Source organism: Dermochelys coriacea, chromosome 2 (genome assembly GCF_009764565.3).
Source record: "Dermochelys coriacea isolate rDerCor1 chromosome 2, rDerCor1.pri.v4, whole genome shotgun sequence".
Taxonomy (NCBI): domain Eukaryota; kingdom Metazoa; phylum Chordata; order Testudines; family Dermochelyidae; genus Dermochelys; species Dermochelys coriacea.
In genome coordinates this window covers 237,329,326-237,350,059 of record NC_050069.1, presented here as the reverse complement: position 1 = coordinate 237,350,059, position 20,734 = coordinate 237,329,326, and the positions used below count along the sequence as shown (strand labels likewise).

General features: G+C 40.2%; 1 protein-coding gene across 1 annotated transcript in view; it reads right to left on the bottom strand.

The window, feature by feature from the left end:
• Positions 1-594: 594 nt before the first annotated feature.
• The window catches only part of MYO3A (myosin IIIA), a 198,984-nt gene continuing 178,844 nt past the window's right edge, over positions 595-20,734 (bottom strand). The window contains exons 34-37 of the mRNA XM_038389297.2: positions 13,034-13,143; positions 6,841-6,881; positions 3,612-3,755; positions 595-1,952 (exon numbers count right to left, since the gene is read on the bottom strand). Of these exons, the coding sequence (XP_038245225.1) occupies positions 1,838-1,952; positions 3,612-3,755; positions 6,841-6,881; positions 13,034-13,143 (410 nt within the window). The 3' untranslated portion in view covers positions 595-1,837. The remainder of the gene's footprint in view (positions 1,953-3,611; positions 3,756-6,840; positions 6,882-13,033; positions 13,144-20,734) is intronic.

The window sequence follows — 20,734 nt, the reverse complement described above, 5'->3', positions numbered from 1 at the left end:
CTGGATGGCGAGCAAGACAGGGACGGTGCCAGGGCTAGAGGCTAAGGCTGCCCCTTTGTTGGTAGGCCTCACTCACCTAATACTCAGCCCAATGGAGCGTCTTACTGCACCTTGACTTGTACCCACTCCCCTTTTGGTAGACTTGGCTGTTAATCCATGCAGCGGTGCTAACTAATAACATTCTAGGCGTTGGTCTCACTGAAATGCCTTCATCAGTTTAGAGAACAGCCTGATAGGAAAACAAAGAATATCATCCCTGTGGTTTCTTTCTGTGAAACAATACGACTGCTTTGATCCCTCCCAATTTTCAGCTAATGCCCGCATGTAAGGAAATGTGGAGGAAATACCAAGCTGAGTTTCAATGTAAAGTGACTGCTCGGCTCTTATCTCCTCTCCTTCTGTCTCAATCCACCCCCGGCACACACACCCATAACTGCACCTGTGCTAGAAGTAATTCAAATGCAGCCAAGCCTGTCCCTGACTTTTGTATTGTTGTTTATTTACTTTGCTATTTTAATAATGGAGAGAGCAATTTTAAGAGGACTTTAAAAATCAAATCCAATGTTTTCTAACACATTGTACACTGCAGAAATTTAAACATGGCTTTTAATCTTTTAACTACTGTAAAAATACAAAGCACCAATTACATGTCTATGGAAAGAGGGCTAAATTAAAGTGCCAGAAGTGTCTAAAGATAGTTTGTGCAGAGCTCTACCCTGCTAGTTTTACTCCCACCCATAATAACTGCAAAGGGACACCTGGCCTGAGCAAGGGACCAGGATTCAGCTCTTACACTGCTCAGAATATTGGCCTGGTAAAATCTGCCATTCTTGGAACATGCAACTGTTAATCACTGTCAATCACAAATGTGAATGTTCCAGTTATCTACATCCTTTCTCTAAAATAATTTCTTTAAAAATAGGAATTTGGGTGAAATTTTGAACCAAATAGCTATTTCTTTTGTACTCAGTACACTTCTGGTGGAATTGATTTGCATTTTAGGCAGCAATAGACCAATCCACATTTTCCTAGCCACTTCTCAGTCTCTCTGAGATTAAGAGTCCTAAAAATCCAATGCAAATTTAAAAAGAAGAACAAAGCAAACAAGATTTAAGAGTTCAACATTTAGCCACAAAGCTCAGAAGTAGAAGAGAGAGTTGTGGTTATATTTCCCTGTATATAAACATTTTCAAGGTAAATAATATATATTCTTATATTGACCTTTAAACACCATTCCTCAGTAGCTTTATTGTAGTTAAAGTCAATAAGAAAATAAATTGGATTATAATATACTACCAAACAACAATTTACATTTGTTTGCATTAAAGGGACACTTGTCAGATGCAGATTTGGCCAAAAATTTAGGTACTGTAGATCTAAAACCAAAAGAAGTTCTTCTTTGGAATTCTTAAATTACTTCACTGGCTTTTTGTATTTAAAAAAAATAGTTTTGTGCTAAGTATTGTGCTAGTGCATGGGAACCTGAAAACTCAATTGACTAGGAAATAACTATAAACAAAACAGAAACTGACTAGTCTATTTTGTATAAGATGAGAGAAATTTAAAAAGGAAAACAATATACAGTAAGTACATTTGTTTTAAAAATTATTTCAATTTTAGTAATCTAAAGTATTAATAAGTAACATCAGCAAGATTCTTTTTAAATATACAATTTTTAACTTATCAGTGTCCCTTTAAAACAGTGTTGGGCTGTAACTACAATAATTCATATTCACTGTAAACCTGAAATATTAGAGATAACAATACAAAAAAAGAAGCATATGGTACAAAATCATAAAAAAAGATTATGCTAATAAAATCCAAATGGCAGCAGCAGCTACAACTGCTGGATAAGGCGCCGGCGCTGAGAGGTTTTTCGTAACAGTTTTCTGTAGTCATAGGGATTATCTTCAATTTTGCTCTCGTCCAGGGGGCTCTCTGCAACCCTTGACCTAGGGATTAAATGCAGAAGCACTTTAGAAATTAAAGTCAAAACATTTACTTCAGCAAACACTGCTAATCAACTGCTTAACCTTCAACCTCAGAAAAAACAGCTGCCTTTTCTTGGCCTCTCCCTACCCTGCAGAATAGATCTGGCACCCCAGAGCAAATACATTTTAGCAGAACAGAGGAATGCTCAAAGAAAACATGTTTTTTCAAAAAATGGAGGAATTATAAAGGGCATAGTAAAAATGTCAGGATAATAGGCAAGGCTTTGGGGGTAATTCTTGCCTGTTAGACACTGGATCAGATTGTCAGCTGGTGTAAATCAGGTAGCTCCATTGACATAAACGGAGCTACTCCTGTTTTATACCTGCTGAGGGTCTGTCCCACTGTTTCAGACTGGACACTGCAAAGGTCACAGTATAGAACCCAGCTTATGGTTTTCAGGTGGCAAGGTTAATTTTTGAAAGCTGGTCTTCCATTTAGACAGCAGACCTAGCTAACTGGACCGAGGTCATTCCTATGTAATGTGATTAAACATAAAACCATTGTTTGGAAAGTATACATTATTTTGAAATAACTATTGAAGTGTCTGATGAGCTACACTTAGGGGTGCAGTGTAGAGTTCCAAATGCCAACAAACAAGTAAAAGCATTCACTTTCTCTAGGACTAAATCGTACTCACCTTACTCACACAAGAAACCTGACTGAAGTGGCCACTGAATGTTGGACTCAAGTTGATACTTAAGTAATAAACCATGAACAGGGGGTAAATTCTGCTCTCAGTTACACACAGTATATCTGGAGTTACTCCAGTTACTCCAATACAATTACTGCAGATTAACATCAGAGCAGAGCATCATAATAAGGCATGCATTCTTACCCCTTGCACCGGTTTCCACTGCATTCAGTGGCAAAAATCTCATTGATTTAAGTGAGAGCACAATCAGGCCCCTAGCCTACCGGTGCATATCACAAAAGCATTTTGAGTGAAGAGGCAAAAGGTCACATGCAATTAATGACCTGAAAAATCTGCGTAGGAAGAAGGCTGATGAACCAGGTTCTCCCTTCAGGATTTTCCCTTGCTTGTTTATCATACTGGTATCAAGCAGAGGCTGAGTGTAGGGGCATGTGTTGTTTCAGTGCACAGAAGTCAAGAACCAGGTATCTCAGCTCCAAAAGTTAGGCTAAAAGTCTGGCATAGAGCCACACAATCTTAATTGAAACAGAAATTTAACTTTTAGATTTTGCTTTAGTTTGACAAAAAGTTTGAGATTCAAAGACATACAGCAAGGAGGTCTGTCCACTTATCTGGAGCTGTGGAGGCAGAATAAAATTGGCGGGTTCTTCAGCAAAATGGCTGTATGGTTGAGATTGCCTCGCCAGAGTTCTGCTCCCAAAATTGCAAACAGGACTGAAGACTGTTTGTACTCTCTTTGGACCTTATTTTGAAGAAAGGAAATTTTCAGCTAAGCATATGCACATTTTTCTAATTCCTAGAATTATTATTTTACAAGATTCCATAATAAATAATTAGTTGATTGATAGCCAGTTTGAATGTATATACTTTTGTCTTCAGTATGAAATGTACAAAAATAAGTTTGCATCCATAACTTTTTAAAGTAAAAGCATTTCTTTTGTTCCTACTATTATTTGGTATTACTTACCCTTCAGTAATAGTTAAAGATGAATCTCTGAGCTCCACTGATGGCCTCTTTTCTCTTGTGCTAGAATTACTATCATTTGATATGGAATCACTTGATGAAATTTCTTGGTAATAGAAATCTTCTAAATCTAGCACCTTGCCCAGACTGTAAATATATAAAAGTTCTAAATCACCAATTCTGTTTTGCAACATTTTCCCAGCGAAAATAAAGTAATGAATCACAACTTTCATTTTCCTTATCAGCCAATATCTGAGGACTTTTGATATGTTGACTGTGTAGAAAATTATATAAGCACAAAAATCTGCTCCTGGAAATGTAACTAATGAAAATGCAGATGTTTATAATTTTGAACTAATAATTTAGGGTTGAATTTACCAGCAAATATATAATCACATGCCAAGTATTTTGTAGAATCAGCTTTTATATCTGTGCATGCATGAGTTGTGGCTGATTTTGTAAATGTATCAATGTGCACCTAGGTATCTCAAGGCAGTTCTGAGATTTAGAGATCTAATGTTACAGGACAGTTTTCAGCAATGCCATTCTTACTGATATAATTTAAGATTCTGTTAGTACTTCCATTATAACCACCTGTTTTTAGGGATTTATTCTTTGACCACTAAAATGTACTCTAGTACACAATTTAATAGGTCGTGTTCAGCTAATTCAAGGGATTCAAATTCAAGCTCTAGAATTTAGGGATATCAATAGATTTGTGACACTCTCTGGAGGACTTTGGGCTTAGAAATGAATGGATTACATTGATCCATAAGTAACAAGAAGATAATCATCTGTATATTTAACTCTTTCAGATCATGAGTGAGAAAGCAGAAAACTGCTAGGGAACTGGATTTTTCAGGTGATTTGCAGTGTGACACAGGGACTTTCTTTCAATGTCCCCTATTTATATATCTTGCTCAAGCTATTTATTTATCTGAAAGTTGTTACCATTGAAGAGGTTTTGTAACATACATTATATGAAATGAGTTGCCAACCTCAGTACACATCCTAGTGGCCAGGATCGTGTTATTCAGCACTCTTCTTGCCAGTCTCAGCAGACAGAGAAAGGATTGAATGGACCTAGAGAGTAATTTCTCCAGGTCAAAAGTGTGTCATGTGATTGGGATGATATGGAAAAAATGCACTGCTTCTTCCCAGGCTATTCCTATGCTGTGTACAGTGGCCTTTAGTTTCTAGAGCTGTCAGTCCATCCTCTAGCAAGCCCAAAAACTAAACTTACTGCTATACCAAATGGGTCATCCAACGTGCAGTGTAACTAGTGGCTGAAATATAGCTGAATGCAAGACTGAGTTTAAGTATGTGGTTGCATTTTATTGATTGTAAAGGTGTATGCAGTTCCTGCATGCTACCTTGTGGCTCAGTGTGGTGCTGCAGGTATGCCCCACCTTAGTTTCCCCAAGCGGAGCAGCAATAGATTTAACTGCCCAGCCAAGAAGAAACCAACACATATTAACACAATACCATGTCCCCTTTTTAATCAAACTTCAGGACAGGAGCCATTGTAACAAATAGTTCATTAGGACTGTAGGTCAAGGCTCTCAAGCTGATAGTCCATGCCCAAGTCTGTGAGTCAGGTTAGGGTTGTCTCATAGTGCCTCAGAGAGTAACTACCACCCCATTGCAGCCTGCCTGGCTTCTATTCCCCCTCTCTCTCTCCCGTGCTCCACTTCCTGTTCCTGTTTATATGGGTCAGCGCCCAGGAGGACAGGGCCTCTTTGATTATCTCCGGACTGCAAGCTGTAGCCTCCAGCCAAACTCTTAAAGGGGAGTATCCTTTTTTACCATACATTCTCTCAAATATATATGTCCTGGTTTTAGATGTATTCTATATGAAATTTGCATCCTGCAGCTTCAGCTGCAGATTGGCGTTTCCAATCATACAAGGTATTGAGTGTCTCATGCAAGGTGTTATGTCCCCTTTCCCCACTGCCTTCAATGGGAGCTGAGGGCATTCAGCATCACACAGGACTGAGTTTTATGAATAGACCACTTCCACCATGCTACTATATGTCAAGTAAAGGAACAACTAAGGCCAGGTCTGCACTACAGCCTTCTGCTGACATAGGTATTTCAGTCTGGGGTGTGAAGAGATATGATCCCCGAGTCTGATCAGCAGAAGCCCTTAGCGTAGATGCTGTTCTACCAGCAACATTCTAATTTTCAGGTATAGTTTGCTTGCCTTACAGTGGGTGGTTTTACTATACCAGTAAAAAGCACAGCTTTGCTGGTATAGTTGTGTCCACCCTAGGACTGCTTTGCCAGTATAGTTTACCAGTATTCTGATACTGGTGAAGTGCTCCTAGTATAGATGTAGCCTAAGAAGTATATTCAGGAGTGGATGGTCACAGGGAAGCAGCACAAAAAGCATAAGTACAGGTCCATATGTGGGGCAAAGCTGTGGGTTTAATCTTTGCCAGAAGCTATGTGCTGAATATTTGCCAGAACCATAGAGAGATCTGCATATACACCTCTACCCCGATATAACGCGACCCAATATAACACGAATTTGGATAAAACGTGGTAAAGCAGCACTCTGGGGGGGGTGGGGCGGGGCTGCGCGCTCTGGTGGATCAAAGCAAGTTCACCTATAATGCAGTAAGATTTTTTGGCTCCCGAGGACAGACAGCATTATATCGGGTTAGAGGTGTATATAGCTCCAAGAGAATATATGCATGTGGATATCCACCAAAACATTTCAATTACACAGTGAGAAAAGCTTTACTATTGAAATGACAGTGGGCATTTTGGTTTTCTTACTTCTTATGAATATATAAACTGTTTCTGTTTGTGGTTTTTATATTTCTAAGTGGTTGTTTCTCAGAAGGGGAGCTCCATCCTTCTTTGGATTTTTGCTAATGAAGTGATTGGTTGCTCACCTGTTTTGAACTGGAATTTTAAGCACCCTCAATTATTTCTTCGATTTAGAACTGTCTTTGTGCTAAACTGTGTCTTCATTTATTATTATGCTTGTATTGCCATTGCAAAAGACTCATGTACAAGTAAAAACATTTGACCAAATTCTATAATGTATTTTGTTCTTTATAATGGCATAATTTTACCTTGTAAATGATACCTTTCTGTGTATCATCAAATAACTATATCCTTTTCTTAACTCTTGATTTTACTTTGTTGACAGGGCAGATAAACACTGTTTCTGGAGCATTATAACAATTACTGTGGGATAAGTAAATACAGAAGAAAAAATTACCTGTTTTTTCTTGGTTTCCGTGTTTCTTCTTGGATTGATTTCTAAGAAAACATCAAGCAATTTTTAAAAATTTGCGTCACTTTTTAAAACACAGGAGCATTTTTACGCAAAGGTCCAATACATGGGCATGTTAAATATTAGACTTTCATATAAGTCTTACTAAGAAAAATACATACTTTTTTTTTTGCTTGACAAATTATGTGCTGTAGCAATTTTTAATAATCTTTGTGCTTGTTTATCTGTATAAGAGAATGCAACTAGTACTGGTAACTATACTGTACACAAATAAAAGAAACTGTAGTCAGAAGAAGGAGGGGAAAATCAAACTTCCAAATCCTATATCAGCTTTAATAAAATTGACAAACGCTGTCCAATTTAGGCAGACTTTTATATATTTGATGCTAGTTTATACGGACATTAGCTATTCACTGTGAGGAGGCCCAAACCCATTCTCATCAAATGTGAAAAAATACAACATGATTTTACAAAAGGTAGCTCATGCCAGCCCAACCTGATCTCTTTCTTTGAGAAAATAACTGATTTTTTTTAGACAAAGGAAACGTAGTAGATCTAATCAACCTGGATTTCAGTAAGGCATTTGATACAGTTCCACATGGGAAATTGTTAGTTGAACTGGAGAAGATGGGGATTAATATGAAAATTGAAAGGTGGATAAGGAACTGGTTAAAGGGGAGACTACAACGAGTCATACTGAAAGGTGAACTCTCAGGCTGGAGGGAGGTTACTAATGGAGTTCCTCAGGGATCAGTCTTGGGGGGACCAATCTTATTTAACATTTTCATTAATGACAGTGGCACATAAAGTTGGAGTGTACTAGTAAAATTTGCGGATGACATAAAGTTGGGAGGTATTGCCAATAGGAGGGGATCCAGAATATCATACAAAAAGATCTGGATGACCTTGAAAACTGGAATAATAGAAATGGGATGAAATTTAATAGTGCAAGTTCATGAATTTAGGGACTAACAATAAGAATTTTTGCTGCAAACTGGGGACATATCTGATGGAAGGGACAGAGGAGGAGAAATACCTGGGTATATTCGTTAATCACAGATGACTATAAGCCGCCAATGTGATGAGGCCATGAAAAAGGCTAATACAGACCACAGTGCATCAGGTGAGGTATTTCAGTAGAGATAAAGAAGTGTTATTACCATTATACAAGGAACTGGTGAAACCTCATCTTGACTGTTGTGTGCAGTTCTGGTCTCCCATGTTTAAGAAAGATGAATTTAAAATGGAACAGATGCAGAGAAGAGCTACTAGGAGGAAAACCTACGTCATGATAGGAGACTCAAGGAGTTTGGCTTGTTTAGCCTAACTAAAAGAAGGCTGAGGGGTAGAGTGACCAGATAGTAACTGTGAAAAAATGGGACGGGGGTGGGGTGTTATAGGCGCCTATATAAGAAAAAGTCCCAAAAAATGGGACTGTCCCTATAAAAACAGGACATCTGTTCACCCTACTGAGGGGGGATATGATTTCTATCTGTAAATACATCAGAGGGATAAATACCAGGGAGGGAGAGATGTTATTTAAGCTAAGCGCCAAAGTGAACACAAGAACAAAGGGATATAAACTGGCCATCAAGAAGTTTAGGTTTCAAATTAGATACAGATTTCTAACAATCAGAGGAGTGAAGTTCTGGAACAGCCTTCCAAGGGAAGCAGTTGGGACAAAAATCCCAAATGACTTCAAGATAGAGTTTGATAAGTTTCTGGAGGGAATGGTATGATGAGACTGCTTATGATGGCATGTGGCCCATGTGGCTGCTAGTAGCAAATATCCCCAGCGTCCAGAGATGGGACACTAGATGGGGAGGGCTCTGAGTTACTACAGAGAGTTCTTTCCCAGGTGTTTGGCTTATGGGTCTTGCCCAGATGATCAGCGTCTAACTGACCACCATATTTGGGGCCATGAAGGAATCTTGCCCCAGTTCAGATTGGCAGAGATGCTGGGGATTTTTTGCCTTCCTCTGCACCTTGGAGATGGGTCACTTCCAGGTTTTTAACTAGAATAAATGGTGGATTCTTTGTAACCTGAAGTCTTTAAATCATAATTTGAGAACTTCAGTAACTCAGCCAGAGGTTATGGGTCTACTAAAGGAGTGGGTGGGTGAGGTTCTGTGGTCTGCAATGTGCAGGAGATCAGACTAGGTGATCATGATTGTCTTGTCAGGCCTTGAAGTCCGAGTCTAAATTCAATGGGAGTTTTGTCACTGGCTTTTCAGAAAAAATTGTACTGGGCCCATATATTATAAGCAGTATATTCTGCTGAAATATGTTACCATTGGGATACATACCCACCAAAGATGCAGAGGAGTGAGAGTTATTTGAGAATGTGAATAATTTCTAATCTATAATAGATTTCTCTCTTTTCAGAGAAAGCATTGCTATTCTTCAGCATTTACAACAGCATGACTTTTCAAAAATAATACATTTTAAAGTTTAGAATGGACCTAATTTTGATCTTTCTTATACTGATATAAATCAATAGTAATTCCATGAAATCTAGCGAATTATACTGGTTTAAAACCAGTGTGAAAATAAAATGAGGATCCTTTCCTAGAAACACCATATATAGGGTACTGCAACTGATATAGCATTGATCAGTGATGGGCAACCTGTGGCCCATCAGGGTAATCTGCTAGTGGACCATGAGACAGTTTGTTTACATTGACTGTCCACAGGCACAGCCGCCTGCAGCTCCCAGTGGCCATGGTTCGTCATTCCTGGCCAATGGGAGCTGCGGGAAGTGGTGCAGGCCGCAGGGACGTGCTGGCTGCCACTTCCTGCAGCTCCCATTGGCCAGGAACGGCAACCCACAGCCACTGGGAGCTGCAGGTGGTCATGCCTGTGAGTCAGAGTAAACAAACTGTCTTGCAGCCCACCAACAGATTACCTTGATGGGCTGTGTGCGGCCTGTGTGTCGCAGGTTGCCCACCACTGGCATAGATTCTTAAATTCATAAACAAGTACAGAAAGATAGCTTTCCTTTTAATGTGATAGGATGACTATAAATAAATATAGCTATTGTCCCCTTACTAGCATTGTAAAAATCAATAGGCTGTGTCATAAATATAAAGGGAAGTGTAAACACCTTTAAAATCTCTCCTGGCCAGAGGAAAAACCATTTCACCTGTAAAGGGTTAAGAAGCTAGGATAACCTTGCTGGCACCTGACCAAAATGACCAATGAGGAGACAAGATACTTTCAAAAGCTGTGCGGAGGGAGAAACAAAGCCTGTCTCTCTGTCTATATGATGCTTTTGCCGGGGACAGAACAGGAATGGAGTCTTAGAACTTAGCAAGTACACTAGCTAGATATGCGTTAGATTCTGATTTCTTTAAATGGCTGAGAAAACAAGCTGTGCTAAATGGAATGGATATTCCTGTTTTTGTATCTTTTTGTACCTTAAGGTTTTGCCTAGAGGGAATCTAATTACCCTATAAGGTATTTGCCATCCTGATTTTACAGAGGTAATTCTTTTTACTTTTTCTTCTATTAAAATTCTTCTTTTAAGAAACGGAAAGCTTTTTCATTGTTCTTAAGATCCAAGGGTTTGAGTCTGTGGTCACCTATGCAAATTGGTGAGGATTTTTATCAAACCTTCCCCAGGAAAGGGGGTGTAATGTTTAGGAGGGTTTGGGGGGAAAGATGTTTCCAAATGGACTCTTTCCAAATTATATCCCTGTTAGACGTTTGGTGGTGGCAGTGATAAGTCCAAGGGCAAAAGGTAAAATAGTTTGTACCTTGGGGAAGTTTTAACCTAAGCTGGTAAAAGTAAGCTTAGGAAGTTTTCATGCAGGTCCCCACATCTGTACCCTAAAGTTCAGAGTGGGGAAGGAACCTTGACAGGCCGTATTCTGCCCTCATTTACACCTAATCAACACTCTGCACTTCAGTGGGGTTGAATGGAGATAAGTGAAGGCAGAATGTGGCTTGTTAATTAATACTGAGAACACAGTGTGAGATATGTACCAGTTCGTGTTGTTATCCCCATTTTTACAGGTGGGGACTGTGAGGCAGAGTGAGTCAGAGCAAAATTTTCAAGAACATCCACCAATATTGTAGGTAGAGCTGGTTGGAAACCATTTTCAATATTTCAATTATTTTTGTCCCAAGTTGAGAGGAAAAGCCGAAATTTCAAAATTTTCACAGAACAAAATGATGGAAGAAAAAGTGTTTGGGTCCGTTGAAGGATTTTATTCTCATATATTCAGAATGTTTCATTTAGATTTCAACCCTTTTTATTTTATATAGAAAACAAGTAAGTATATTTTGAAATGAAAACTTGCTTCAAAACAAAACAATACAAACTTTTCATTCCAAACATGTCTAAATGGGACATTTTGACATTTTCTAAATGTTTTTCCCCAATTATTTAAAATTAATTGTCATCAAAATGATTATGTGAAAAAATTTGGTTTAATCAAAATGACATTTTCCCAAGATAAACCTCTTTTGATGAAATTTTTCAACCAGCTCTAGTTTTTGGATGCCCAGTTTGAGACATCTGGAGTGTGTCTACACTGCAATTAGACACCTTTGGCTCACCCATGCCAGCGGACTTGGGCTGTTTAATTGTGGTGTAGATGTTTGGGCTCAAGCTGCAGCCTGAGCTCTGGGACCTTCCCAGCTTGCAGGGTCCTAGAGCATGGGCTCCATCCCAAGCCCAAAGATCTAGACTGCAATTAAACAACCCCTTAGCCGAAGCCCCAAGTCAGCTGGCGTGGGTCAGCTGCGGGTTTTTAATTGCAATGTAGACATACCCTTAGAGAATGATTGTCACAGAAGAGAATTTGCAGCTTCCATTGACTTCATCTCAGGTTGTGGCCACCTGGTGCTGCTGTAAATTGCATGTTTAGGTGACTAGTCCAAAAAGAGAGAGAGACACAATAAGTGGACTCTTTTGGAAATTCAGTCTAAGTGATGTAATCAAGGTCAAAGAGTTTTAGAACTAAGGAATTCCTGACTCCCTATCCTGTTGTCAGATAACTAGACACTCATCTGCATCCCTCAGGTGCTGGGCCTTAAACTTTGCCACTGCATCCAATGTCAGCAAGACAGGCTCACTCACTCTTGAAAAATAAACACAATTGACTGACAATAATATTAATTCATATTTTGAAAACTACTGTTGAAAACTAGGTTCAAAGATGCCCAGTTTTTGCTGATACCAAGTCAGACAAATAACAAATGAGTTTTCATAAAGTACCAAGATTCTGCACCTGTTTTATTTCTGCTTTGTGGATACACTTTGCACCAATAACACATTTACTTTAGGATGTTAATTTCTTCACATAAAACTCCAAATATAGAATTCTGTGTTATGCTTTACATTTAAAAGTCCTAAACCTCACAAGACTTGTTGTCCAGGAAACAGGTCCTATTCAACATATGCCCACCTCTATTTCAAAATATGAATGTTTCAGTGATAACTTCATTTATCCTGCTCCTTTGTAATAATTTCCATTGAGAGGGGGGCAATTGTGACAGCCAGTTTAATCAACTATACTCTTACCTGATGTTAAAATAGGCTGGTGAGATACATATGCCACTAGCAAATGTGTTTAATTGCTCTCTTTATAGGAATCTTCTGAACTGCTTTTTAAATGTCTGTCTTTCTGCTTACCTTTTTCTGTGTTGAATGGCATTACAGTCAAGAGTGGAAAGCAGACACAGATATCTGAATTTGGACCAAAGCCTTTACATGGAGACAGTCAAACCCATTAGTTTACTGAGCTGCTTGTCTTATGCAGTTCCTTCAAAATCTGATATTTGGTAAAGGGAGCTGTATACTAACACTGCATATTTTAATATTTGCTCTCCAGGCAAGATCAGACACTAAATAAATTATAGTGATGGCTGTCATTGTAAATACCTAGATAGACAGGTCACATACATACTTCACCCACCTTGTCTGTCTGTCAAGGTAATGTCTTATTACTTCACCCACCCTGTCTCTCTAACATCCTGGGACCAACATGGTTACAACACTGCATACAACAATAGACAAAAAGAGTAAGTGTGAATCTTGTTTGAAATCTGGCTATGGATTTGAATATTGTAGCCCATCAATTTTTACTGGAAGGGAGTTTCGTCTGCCCATTGTAAAGGATTGGCTGGACAAGATATGTCTGGCAGGTTTTGCCCACAAGTTAGTCAAGCTCACATGTATTAGAGTATAGTACGTGGAGTCTTCAGCATTATTTAAAGTTTTGGGTTTCCGCGGTCTCCTTGGGGGTCGCTGTAGGGGATGAAAGTCCTCTGATTTGGTGGCAACTGTAAAAAAAAAAAAAAAAGCAAGAGACACTCATTCATTTGTTCACAGGATGAGTGTGCGTCACAAAAACATAACAAAAGAGACATTTATCTGACAATGAAAAAACACTTTCAGCTACTTTTAACTTTAAAAAAAAAAAAAAAGGAAGTGTTTTGGACATTTCCAGGACCATGCTTGGAAGAAATGAAGATCTGTTAAACCCACCTTCAACAATGCCCATGAACACAGATCACATAGAAATTGCCATGTTGGAACAGATCAATGGTCTATCTAGTACGGAACGCTTTCTCTGACATGGGGTAATGCTGGATGTTTCAAGGAAAGATGCTGGGAGCCAGTAATCAAGTATTTCTCTGTGCCCTTTGTCCTTTTCCCTGTCCTGTATGGAAACTTGTCTATTTAATTTCTTATAGCTAAGGCTGCGAGTTTGTCTCGGAGGTTACAGAAGTCACAGATTCCGTGACTTTCCATGACCTCAGTGACTTCTGCAGCAGCCAGTGTGACTGGCTCCAGGGCTGCCCAAGCAGCTCACGCAGCCCCTGGGCCAGTTGCAGGCCACCGCCTCCGCCCCGCCCCCAGCAGCAGCAGGAGGAGTTTGGGTGGGGAGCTCAGGGCTGGAGGGTTAGGGTGTAGGAGGGGGTGAGGTCTCTGGGTGGTGCTTACTTTGGGGGGCTCCCCAGAAGTGGCGACATGTGTCCCTTTCAGCTCCTAGCTCCGTGCGCTGCCTCTGCCCACAGGCACCACCCCCACAGCTCCCATTGGCCATGGTTCCCGGTCAAGTGGAACTGCGGAGCTGGCAGTGAGTGGAGCTAGGAGCTTAGGGAGGGACATGTTGCTGCTCCCAAGAAGCTGGGTAGGGAGCCTGCCAGCCCCACCAACTCCTGCCCCCAGCACCAGCGGGGGGCCCTGGGCTTTTTCCATCCGAGCACCTATGGTACCCCCTGGACTTCCCCCCCGCACACCTGCGGCATCCCCTGAGCCACCCCCCCCCAGCACACTCGTGGCCCAGGCTGCCACCCCCCCCACGAGCACCCACAGCCCCCCTACGAGCATCCGCAGAACTCCCAAGATTTAGTCAGGAGTATAGTACAAGTCATGGACAGATCATGGTCCATGAATTTTTGTTTACTACCCGTGACCTGTCCATGACTTCTACTAAAAATACCCATGACTAGAACATAGGCTTACTTCTAGCCACTGTTTAAATGCTCAGATTTTTCAGTGTCCTAGTTGGGAGCATTTATCTGTAGATTCAACTACAATCTCAATTAATCTAGTATAATTGAAAATATAGCTAACGGGGATCTAACTTATTTCACCTCACTGATGTTCCTTTATCACATACTAAAGCCAGGGCTCCCTGTAGTTGTAACCTGCACCTTCCAGGCATTCGTAAGAAATTGAACACTTCTTGGCAGGTAGAAATCATGAGAATCAGAATCAGGTCTAATGTCTTTATTTTTGTTATGTATATTCCTCCTTTATATGAAACCAAACACCTCTAAAGTCTTATTCACATACGCTACTGAAAAGCAAGTAACACATAAACATGTCCTTCACTGAATGGGATACTGCTAATGCCAGGAGGCCCATTAAAAGCCTATTAAAAGGCTGAATCTTGGAGACAAGAAAAGAGCAGAATTTACACTTGTTAATGATTTTAAATGTAAGAAGTGAGCAACCCTGCATGAAAAAAAATGGTTACTTCCAGAACTGTAAAAGCATAATAAATATCATCAGGCATTTATCTTATCTCATTCACCAGTATTTTCACCAATGTGGATATGACCAGAGCAACACACGCCATATTTAATGGAAAGTATTACAGATAGAGCTGGTCAGAATATTTTTTAACAAGACGTATTTTCGTCAAAGATGTGGTTTTATCAAAACCAAAACTTTGCCGAGATGGATCAGTTTTGACAAAGATTTTGATGGGAAGATTTCCAAGTTCCAGGGCACGAGAGAGACCCCTAAAATAAAAAACTGGCCCTTTTTGTTCCAAAAAAAATGGACATTTTTCACACACTTCTCTTTTATGAAAACATTCAAAAGGTTTTGTTTTCATCCCAATGCAGAATGAAACCAAATTTGTAAACATCGAAACTCATCACAAAACAGAATTGTCATCCCCTGGCCTGCTCTGATTTCAGCATTAGATATTGGTATCTGAGCTACACTGTTTGGTAAATATGAAACAAAACAGAAAATAAAAGCTCTCTGGACATCTTGAAATTACTTCATGAAAAGCACCCAGCTTTTATATTGACTTCTATACTGAAGGGTAGTAAGTATTAATGCCTGTCGAGTATTAATACCTGCACACCCAGTCTAAACGCTTGCATGCACAATGTGCATCACTGGAAGATTAGTCCAAAAGCTATGTCAAGGCCAGATCATTTCCTTGGTTCTGTGCAAAGAAGAACCCTCTGTGGATCATAGTCTCTTCACACGGAAGGGGAGAGCCAGGCACCTCTACATCAGTGTCCCCTTTCCTTTAAATCCATGGAGGACTCTGTGGGTGTGGGGAACCAGGAGTATACGGGGAGTGGCTGAGGCAGGAGATGAGCACCGTCCCCTTTGCGCTCAGCATCAACACCCGAGGAAAGTTAATAAAGACAGCAACAGCAGTGGTGCTTCTTTCACACTGAGATGACCCCAGGGTAGGCACTGCTGAGGAGCCTGTAGCAGTGAAGCTGTTTTGGTGCCCTGTTAACAGGGAGCTCTGCAAAGCCAAGGGATAACATGAGAGCACAGGATCTCTGCACGGATGGCATTGTGTCACAATATATCTTCAAGACTTGCTGGGTTTGAGGCTGGGCCCCCTGGTCTTCCCTGCCCCACAACAAAAGAATTCAGAGGAAACTCCATGAGGAAAACCTCTGAGTTTCCTGGCCCATACATGGATATTGTACTTGGGGATAGAATCTGCCCCACAATGGCTTATTCACATTGCTAACTACTGAAAGTATATTCCACTGCAGTGGTAATCCATTGAAGTACTGCTGTTCTACCTGAAGTGAGTTTGGACCATGAACCCGAGTGCCCACAACACTCAAGTGGGCAAGGAAGGAAAGAATACATTTTGTTCTCTAAGGGTATGTCTGCACTGAAATTAAAAACCTGTGGATGGCTCATGCCAGCTGACTTGGGCTCACAGGGCTCTGGCTGCGGGGACATCCACACTCGGGCTGCACCCCTAACTCTGGGACCCTCCCACCTTGCAAGGTCCTAGAGCTTGGGCTCTGGCCCAAGCTCAAATGTCTACACCGCAATTAAACAGCCATTTAGTTTGATTCCCAAAAGCCCGAGTCAGCTGGCATGGGCCAGCTATGGGTGTCTAATTGTAGTGTGGATATATTCCAATAGCTCCCAGAAACATTTATTTTACTTTGGGGAAGTAAAATCTATTCTGCCTACATCATAACACCTTTTTAATTAAGAATGTGGCACAAGTAGTTATAATGAGAAATGATCATCAGTGTTGGCGCCTGGAAAATTAGCTGTATACGTTTTTTGTTATGTGTGATAAATAAAGGTTTGTAAAGGTCACTGGTATATTGAGAAGCCAGAAGGAATAATATTAATTTAAACTGTAATAGGGTAATGATTCCATTTATTGTTTCAGCTTCTTATCTGAAATGCAAACTGCTCCTAATGTAATGAATGGACTATTATCTCAACATTTCACCTTTAAGAGAACAATGGTATTTTTCAACCTCAGGGTATAGATAATTCACTTTAGACAATGAGATTTTCATACAACTAATTCATTTTACTAAATTGAGATTAAATATGAATCATAGTTTCATTTAAACAGATCTACTGGGCCTAATACAGATACATTCTACTCTATTGATTCTACTCTCGTTATGATGCTGGTTTTACACTGGTGCAATTCAGTTGGCTTCAGTGGACTTATGGTTGACTTACACAGAAGTTAGAGTAGAGACAAGCCCATTGTATTTTATTGCAGAACACATCAGGAGTCTAAACCAGAAATGATAACCTAAAAGATAAAAGTAGTTTAACTATTATAAAAACTGGTTTCAGAGTAGCAGCCGTGTTAGTCTGTATTCGCAAAAAGAAAAGGAGTACTTGTGGCACCTTAGAGACTAACAAATTTATTAGAGCATAAGCTTTCGTGAGCTACAGCTCACTTCATCGGATGCATTTGGTGGAAAAAACAGAGGAGAGATTTATATACACACACACAGAGAACATGAAACAATGGGTTTATCATACACACTGTAAGGAGAGTGATCACTTAAGATAAGCCATCAAAAACAGACTCCAACGAGAGACTGCTGAATTGGAATTAATTTGCAAACTGGATACAATTAACTTAGGCTTGAATAGAGACTGGGAATGGATGAGTCATTACACAAAGTAAAACTATTTCCCCATGGTATTTCTCCCTCCCACCCCACCCCCCACTGTTCCTCTGATATTCTTGTTAACTGCTGGAATTAGCCTACCTGCTTGTCACCATGAAAGGTTTTCCTCCTTCCCCCCCCTGCTGTTGGTGATGGCTTATCTTAAGTGATCACTCTCCTTACAGTGTGTATGATAAACCCATTGTTTCATGTTCTCTGTGTGTGTGTATATAAATCTCTCCTCTGTTTTTTCCACCAAATGCATCCGATGAAGTGAGCTGTAGCTCACGAAAGCTTATGCTCTAATAAATTTGTTAGTCTCTAAGGTGCCACAAGTACTCCTTTTCTTATTATAAAAACTGTTATACATTTTCAAAAATTGTATCCAAGTGACTGCTGTGATCACATTAAAATCTGGAAAAAATGAACAAAAATGTGGAGCACTAGGAAAAGCCCAAGAAAGTAGTTCTGTTGTTTTTATAGTCACACAAGAGATCATTACCAAACATGCTATCACATTATTCATTATCTTATCTGACAGATCATCACTGTCAAAGACCTAAAGTACACTTTTCTTTCAGAAGAAAACTATTCCAGTCAAAATTAGCTGTGAGAGTCACTCCTCTGCATAGCTGCTCTGAAAATTACTCTTCCTACACTCAAGAAAAATTATTTTAACGATCATAGGGTCTCAGTAAGACAATTTGCTTTGATTATTGAAAATTATATTGCTAACAAGAGCATCTTTTTACCTAGACCTAAATCATTTGGAAGAATCTGCCAACATAAATGTCTATATACGTATTTAAATTTGACTTGCATGCCTTTGCTTCATGGATGAGATGAGGGCTCAACTGGTTGAGGTTACTTCCGCCTTTCTCCTTTTTTTCCCAACTCCTATAAATCTCCTGTGTCTGGAAATCTTTTATTTCCCGCGTTTTCATCACATGGAGCTCTCCTTCTATATATTCAGCCCCAATGGGATTAAGCACAATTCTTGCAAGTTCCATGCAGCCTGTACTAGCTCCACTACCAGCTGCTATAGAAATTTTCTCTTTCTATACATCACTTCCTTTTACATACCACAGAGGCTAACTGTGCAATTACTATAATACCTTGGAGATGCAAACTGAAAGGCCAAATTCTACTTTCAGTTACACTGGTGTAAATCTGAAGTCAATGGAGTAACTCCAGATTTGGGGAACACCAGTGTAACTGAGAGGTGAATTTGCATTAGTAGTAATTGAGATTAGGGGCCATAGCAGTTAGGAAGTTGGTTTCAGGGGCTTTACATTCTGCAGTTTTCACACCAGAAACTATGAAAAAACAAATTAAGGGGACTGAATTATTATTCTGGATAACAGCAGACCCCTTAAGATTATAACCCTTATAACCTAGAAGAAGAATTTCCCTTCTTTGTGAAGTTCCAAAGAAAGCCACAGATGTCTCTGGATTTATTTTTTGAATTATCCAAGATGTAACTCCATTGATTCACATGGAGTTACACCAGAGGTGAATTTAGCCCTATCCAGAATTTAGTTCACTTACCCAGAGCGTCAACTAATGGTTTCTTTCTGCTCTTAGATTTGTGTGTTCTTTTCTTATGAAATACAAATACTGTAGTTGGTATTTGTACTATGGAACAACTCATTATGCATAGAGTAATGAAATCTGCTTTTCATTAGTTGTCAGTACTATCAGAGAACTTTTACTTACTAGGTTTTGGTTGGAAGGCAAGTTAGACTCATGAACCTTAGAGAAGATAAACTTCTGTTTGCTTGTTTTCCAGACATTCAGTACACCATTGCAGTTGGTAATGAGACAGAAAGCAGGAGGAAAATCATCTCTTTCTATAAGGCTAATTAAACTTTGCTTCTAGAGTCTGTTACACAGAAAAAGGTCTCTCATGGTGCCTAGTCTCTACATAGTAAATTACAATATGGCATAATTTTGCCCAGGGTTTCATGTGCATCTAGGGGAAGCTGATCATCTGAGCTTTATTTCTGCGTATTTGAAAGGAAAAATAATACTTTCTAGCTAATTTAAATATTTCTAAAGCACCTATCTCTGTGGTATTCAGGTTCTACTGGAACTCATATGGTACTTTTAATCTCCAGGTTTCATAGCACTTTACAAAGACAGGTAAGCATTATTATCTCTATTTTACTGATGGGATAACAGAGATACAGAAAGGTTAAGTGACTTGCTCAAGGTTATGTGACAGCAAGTCATTAGCACAATCAAGAATAGAAGCTACATTTCCTGACTCTCTGCTCTATATACCATGGCTGCCCCTATGCTAACGTTACGCACACAAGCGGCAAGTGGGGCGGAGCACAGGCAGAGTGGGGGAAGAGTTATGGTGCAGGCGCTGGGGCCCACAAAAGATTAATCTGGCTCTGCAGGTGCTAAGCATCCCCTATTTTTTTTTGGTCGGTGCTTGAGCCCCTGAGCACCCACAGAGTTGGCACCTATGTCCACAGCTGTTTGTATGTGTTCTGAGGAAGGCAGCCAGAATTCTCTAGAAATTGGGGTAAGCATCTGTGCATTAGTTTGAAAGAGTCAAGTACCCACTGCCTAAGTAAGAAAAGCTTGAAGAAGAGTCAGTAAATATAACTCCCCCTGCAGGCCCAGCAGTAGCTGCAGATTCCTGGTGTATTGCTATTTTGGAAGTGGTCCAGAACTGAGAGCTTAATCCTGCAATGGACTAACTGCTGTCAACTTCTACTGACTTAAATGGGATGTGAGGGTGCTAAGCCTCTCTCAGGATCATGCTCTGGGTATACCACGTTTAGGACCAGCACAACATTCAATCCCTTGTAGAAACTAATGCCCTGACTCTGAGCTGCTTGTGATCTGAGATCGGTGAAGCCCAGGATGGGACGGATGGGTCAAAGTGGCTGTATACCACCTGTATGGCCCTCTGGATTCTGTGCCCTGTCAGGGATCTGTCCAATTCCCAGCATAAACTAGAGCTTCCAGAGGGTTGCTTTCAGGGCTGGTTCTAGAGGTGGGTGAGCAGGTGAGGTGTTGCTTGGCTGGGTTGGGGGCACCAAAAACATTTTCCATCAGCAAAACAGCTAGGGTTGCTACTGGCTACTTTAACTGACACTTGGCTGCCACAGCACCCAAAGAGCCTGTGAAAGGGCGCTAAACTCTGGAGCGCCTCCAAGTGGCAGGGTGTAGCACCACAGTCCTTTTCTCACGCCTGGCC